Source organism: Elephantulus edwardii, unplaced genomic scaffold, assembly GCF_000299155.1.
Source record: "Elephantulus edwardii isolate Elephantulus edwardi_28Jun2011 unplaced genomic scaffold, EleEdw1.0 scaffold00086, whole genome shotgun sequence".
NCBI classification, from domain to species: Eukaryota; Metazoa; Chordata; class Mammalia; order Macroscelidea; family Macroscelididae; genus Elephantulus; species Elephantulus edwardii.
Window position 1 is genome coordinate 2,385,899 of NW_006399836.1, and position 6,000 is coordinate 2,391,898.

The 6,000-nt window shown below is 57.7% G+C and overlaps 1 protein-coding gene across 2 annotated transcripts; it reads left to right on the forward strand.

Annotated features, from left to right (window-relative positions):
- Positions 1–1,629: 1,629 nt before the first annotated feature.
- On the forward strand, positions 1,630–5,702 carry LOC102854019 (cytochrome P450 2D17-like). 2 transcript variants are annotated; one of them, XM_006890061.1, is made up of 9 exons: positions 1,630–1,818; positions 2,415–2,586; positions 3,313–3,465; positions 3,552–3,712; positions 3,959–4,135; positions 4,285–4,426; positions 4,647–4,834; positions 5,288–5,429; positions 5,524–5,702. In XM_006890061.1, the coding sequence occupies exons 1-9, from the start codon at positions 1,630–1,632 to the stop codon at positions 5,700–5,702; spliced, it is 1,503 nt and encodes a 500-aa protein (XP_006890123.1). The 2 variants fall into 2 exon arrangements, with proteins under 2 accessions (XP_006890123.1, XP_006890124.1); XM_006890062.1 differs by lacking the exon at positions 3,313–3,465.
- The last annotated feature ends 298 nt before the right edge of the window (positions 5,703–6,000 follow it).

Genomic DNA, 6,000 nt, shown 5'->3' on the forward strand with positions numbered 1-6,000 from the left:
CTGGTTTCACATGCACAGTCTTGTGGCCTTTTCCTATTCACAGGCACCTGGTGACAGGGACCTACCACTTTTCTCCTTAGGACCCAGCCAGCACCCAACATAACTGGGAGACTCCACACAGGTAAACAATCCCAAGTCTTGCAGGTTGAGACAGGAAAGATGGTAAACTGAAAACGGTCCCAGCAGTCTCTGCAAAGGCATCGCAGGAGAGAGGGTATGTGAGAACTCTGAAAGGTGGAGTCCGGCTTCCACATTATCGAAGACCAACAAGCAGCAGAGACCATCTCAATCTGGAGGGCTTGAGGCAATTCAGAGGTCACCTGGTCAGATGGAGCTGAGGACCCCAGGACACGCCAGTGCTTACAGGATGAGAGCTTGGACTGCAGCTAACTGGGGCTGTCCCACCTATACCCACCCTCATGGTCTAGAAATGTCACTTCCATGGGTGCCCACATGCTCACATTCCTGTGGGCCTTGGCCTTGGCTGCTTGATGTCAGTCAGCCTAACTTACTGGTGAAGGAGTCAGTCCTGGGGGCAGGGTTTTGCCCAGTCAGTGTGGTGGTTCCCTGCTAGGACTCTTCTAGCTCTGGAGACATCTTTGCTGCACTAGTCACTGGCATGGCTTGTATCTGGGCTGGCACCTCTTCTCGGAGTCTGAAGGGAGAGAGGGGTGAGGCTGTGGGAGTTGTGGGGGCAGGATTGGCAAGTGGGAGGCCCTGGAGTCCACTTAACCACTTTGTGCTATGTGAAGAAATCGCCTCATCTCGCTGGATTTCCACCTGTGTGTTTTCCAGGAAAAGCCAGCAGCTTATGGTACAGATAAATGACAGAGATCAGAGAACATAAATAAAAGCTTACTCTAAGTGCAGAATCCTATTCAGAGCTTCCTGGTGGTTCAGTCAAAACGGGCAAGTCTCACCCTATTTAGGGTTGGCATGTATGTGTGTGAGTGGTTAGTGTATGTGTCACTGGTAATGTGGAGTTGTTTCCGGGTTGTGTGGAAATGTGTCGAAGAGGGTGGGGGTGTGGGGGTGTAGACTGTTCTACTATACTATGTGAGACCTGCACAGTGTGAAGAGAGGGAAGAGTCTGAGAGCCTTTTCCTTCTCCCCATGACCCCTTAACATACATCTCGGCCCCAGGCAAGCAGCAGTAGCAAACCAAAGAGTAGAGACCACTCTGGGTTATAGCCTGTGGGAGTGAGATAAAGACCATCCAGGAGACCAGATTTTACACATCACATGACACTTGGGAAAGGATGAGAGTACGAGGTGTCCACCCTGAAGCCCAGATGTCTGCAGGATCCTACAGAACTAGGAAGTTAGGGTGCAAGGATCGGGGAGAGAATGAACGTGCCCTCTAGGTCCATACCCGCACCCTAGAGGGCAGGAGAAGGGAATACTCTGAGGCTGGCAGAGCTTGGCTCCTCCCTTGCTGTTGGAGGCGGTACAAATGTTCATTGGTGGAGTGTTCCAGAAGAGTGAGGGCATTCCTTGTCCCTTTATAAAAGGATGCCGGCATGTGAAAGGAGGTGTAGGCACCAGGTCTGCTCCTAGGAGCCTAGTTTATAGTCTGAGGTGCCAGGTGTGAAGAGCCTCCTCCACCCCAGCAAACGAACTCAGGCCACCATGGGGCTGCTGACTGGGGAGGCCCTGACATCCTTGGCCGTGGCTGTGGCCATCTTCCTGCTGCTGGTGGACCTGATGCACAGGCGCTCACGCTGGGCTGCCCGCTACCCGCCAGGCCCCATGCCTCTGCCAGTGGTGGGCAACATGCTGCAGCTGGACTTTGAAAACCTGCCCTACAGCTTAGGCCAGGTGAGTCAGGTGGTCCTGGGGCGCCAGAGACCTGGCTGTCCCATGAGCACTGGACAGAGGTGGTGAGTGAAGCCAAAGGAGGTGATCCAGAAGACAGGGTAGGTTAGGGAGGCTTCCTGGAGGTGGAGGTTCTGGGGGCCGGAGGCAGGGATTGGTAGGTAGATCTTGGGGAGAGAATGGAGATGCCTGAGGCCAGGAGGTGGGGTAGAAAGGACTCAGCAGGACTAGCTAGTGGATGAGAGGAAAATTAGGCAAGCACTGTGTGCGTAAGTTACCCCATGAGCTTGGGAGAGAAGACCTGAGTGACCCTGACTGGGGGTGGGACGGGCTTCTAATCTCTTCCATGGACTTTGGACCTCCCTCTCTGCGCCTCTGAGTCTCCATTGTCTAGCTGTAAGATGAACTGGGCTCAGGGCACTTGGATGACTTGCAAAATTGGAGCTAGACTTTGGGTCCCAGGTGAAGTTACAAATCTGGAGGTGTGAGCTTCAAGTCACACAGGCCAGATTTCTTTCCTGATCCCCTGAGAGAGGCCCAGGGGGTCAGCTAGTTAGTGCTAGTCAGAGCCTGATGGCCACCTGGTCCTCGGCCTGCAGCTGCGGCGCCGCTTCGGGGACGTGTTCAGCCTGCAGCTGGCCTGGACACCTGTGGTCGTCGTCAACGGGCTGGCGGCCGTGCGGGAGGCTCTGGTGGTCCGCAACGACGACACGGCTGACCGCCCACCTTCGCCAGTCTATGAGCACTTGGGTTTCGGGGCAAACTCGGAAGGCAAGTAAGGAAGGGGGCTGGACCTCCAGTGACAAAGACTGAACAAATGGGACACAGCGCAGCTGGCAAGGCCAGTGCAGAGAGGTGCCCAGAGAAACAAGCCTGGGGTGGACGTGGATGGGAGGCTGGAAGAACGCCCTGTCCCTGAGCAGGGGTCAGAGCTAGGAAGAGGCGTGTCCCCAGGCAAGGTCACTGGCCGGGTGAGAAAGGGTAATCTCCCACCTGGGGCATGTCGGGGCCCAGGCAGTCCAGTCCACCAGGACCTAAATGGGGTGCCCAGCAGTCCCAGCCGGTGGGTGGTGAGGGGGCCAGGGAAACAGTTCTACTTAGGGGGCGGGCATGACCCCCAGAGAGTACACCAGTGAGTTCAAGTTCAGTTCAAGGAGGCAGGAAAGGGGAGGGGTGACCGAGGGATGCGGTGAAGTGCGGGCAGGGTGTGTCCAGGGGCATTTGTGAGCGGAATGGAGTCAGGGCTCCTCCTAAGGTTACGGCCCAGGTAACATCACAGGTCTCCCGAGGAGCCTGGGTGTTTGACCTGCTTGTCAGTGTAGGTGGGGCTGAGGTCAGGCCCAGCCAATGAGGTCATGGAGATGGGGCCATGGGGGCGGGGATGCTGAAGTGGAGAGGGAGGACCCAGTTAGGGGCGGGGCCGACACTGCTGTGGGTGGACGTGATTCGCTCTGGCCGGCCCCGCCCACAAACCCCCTTGCACACACCCATCCGCAGGCGTGATCCTTGCGCGCTATGGACCCGCGTGGCGCGAGCAGAGGCGCTTCTCCGTGTCCACCATGCGCAACTTCGGTCTGGGCAAGAAGTCACTGGAGCAGTGGGTGACCGAGGAGGCTGCCTGCCTCTGCGCCGTCTTTGAAGCCGAGCATGGTGAGAAGAGCCACTGATGGTCAAGGGATGGGCAGGCAGAGGAAGCAGGGCCCGGATGTACCCTGTGACCCACACTGTCCCTCTAGGACGCCCTTTCAGCCCCAAAATCCATCTGAACAAAGCCGTGACCAATGTGATCTCCTGCCTCACACATGGGCGCCGCTTCGAGTACAACGACCCCAACTTCCTCAAGCTCCTGGAAATGGTGGAGACTGGTTTGAAGGAGGACTCTGGATTCCTGAGAGAGGTGCGGGGGTCCTGGGAGCGCAAAGAGGTGGGTGACGCAGGCGGGGCAGGCTTCCTGGAGGAGACCCTTCTCTGTGCACAAGGACTCCGAGGAGGCAGATTTGTGTTGCAGATGATGAATGGACAGTCCAGGTTGGGGCCAAAGAGCTAAGATAGGCAGGATCCTCCTGGAGGTCCCTGGCACCTACCTGCAGCTGGGTTACCCCGGCATCTGGAAAGGTCCCCAGCTCCTCATGTGGTGTCACAGATGCTGAACGTGGTCCCAGTCCTCCTGCGCATCCCTGGCCTGGCCAGCAAGTTGTTCTCTGGATTGAAGGCCTTCATGGACCTGCTGGATGGGCTGATCACCGAGCACCAGGTGACCCGGGACCGGACCCAGCCGCCCCGGGACCTGACTGATGCCTTCCTGGACGAGGTGGAGAAGGTGAGGACGGCTGCCCAGCGTGGGGTGGGAGGTGGATGGAGGTTCCTAGAGCAGGGGGTGGGGGGGCGGGGTGTCTAGTCCTGTGTGAGCAGGTTATGGGCCCAGGTGCTTTCCTCTGACCCTGCCTGAGACCTCCCCTCCTGACCCAGGCCAAAGGGAACCCTGAGAGCAGCTTCACAAATGAGAATCTTCGCATGGTGGTGGCCGACCTGTTCTCGGCTGGGATGGTGACCACATCAACGACACTGACCTGGGGGCTCCTGCTCCTGCTCCTACACCCGGATGTACAGCGTGAGGAGCCTGGGGCCTGGCGGATGGCCCAGGGGGCACTTGGGGATCCACCTGGTGTGCCCCACCTATTTGGACCCTAGAGTCTCCAAAGAGAGGCTGGGCCTGGCAGCTGTCACAGTGGCCACGTGGGAAACTCCCCACAGACAGATTTATTGTTTAAGACACAAGGGGGGTCAAGTGTGCACCCCGGCATTGGCTCACTGGGGCTCTCTGTGTGCAGGCCGTGTCCAGGAGGAGATCGACGAGGTGATAGGGCAGGGCCGGCCTCCTGAGATGGCTGACCAGGCCCGCATGCCCTACACCACCGCTGTCATCCACGAGGTGCAGCGCTTTGGGGACCTAGTGCCACTGAGTGTGCCTCACATGACGTCCTGTGACACTGAAGTGCAAGGCTTCCTCATCCCCAAGGTAGGACGGCAGCCACCCTGTCCTCTGCTCAGCTCCACCTCCCTCCTGGTAACCATGGCATGATCTTTGCCAGGTGGACTTTCACTAAGCACCAGGCCTTTCCACCTTTCCTCAGCTTTAGCAGGAGTGCCCAAGCAGGGTTTATGGGGTGCACAGCAGAGGTGGGTCCAGTCCTGTCCAGAGCCCCAATCTGCTGGGAGACAAACCACATGCCACTGAATGCTGGATGAGCCAGGTGGCAGTGAAGTGCCCATGGCAGATGTGTGCATTGGGGATAAGGAAGGGCTTCGTCACTTCTGAAGCTACAGATCACTGGAACATGTCCAACTGTGCCAAGCAGAGTATGTGTGAGAGAGAGTGTGTGTGTGTGTGTGTGTGTGTCTGTGTGGGGTGGTGGCTGGGGTCACCACAGCCCTTACCCAGCCCCACCTACACTGGGCATCACTTGGACAGGGGACAACGCTCATCACCAACCTGTCATCAGTGCTGAAGGACGAGACAGTCTGGAAGAAGCCCTTCCGCTTCCACCCAGAACACTTCCTGGACGACCAAGGCCACTTCGTGAAGCACGAGGCCTTCATACCGTTCTCAGCAGGTGCCTGGGGGTGTCGGGATCCTCCCATCTCCCTAGGGGGTGTCTCAGGTGGATAGGACTCCAGGCTCACTGAGCCCCCCATGTTCACCCACAGGTCGTCGCACCTGCCTCGGGGAGCCCCTGGCTCGCATGGAGCTCTTCCTCTTCTTCACCAGCCTCCTGCAGCGTTTCAGCTTCTCCGTGCCCCCTGGACAGCCCCGGCCCAGCGACCACGCCATCTATAACTTCCTGTATACTCCAGCCCCCTACCAGCTGTGTGCTGTGCCCCGCTAGAGCCCTTAAATCTGAGGGCTCCCACTGTGTGACTGAATCCTTTCTGCATCTTTGACCCCATTACCCCACTAGTTAGGGACAACTAGATGGGACAGTAAGTGGAGAGCTAGGGTTGAGAGCCGTGTTTATGACTCTGAGAAGCTTTCCCTGGGAAGCACCAATGATAATTCCATCTGAGCCACCTCCCAGGCCTCCATGTCCCCTAGGTAGGAACAGCCCCACCCCAAGCCCTTAAAAAAATTCATGTTGGGCCAAGGATGCTGAACCTCAGACTTAAGATTGTTGTTGTTGTTGTGTA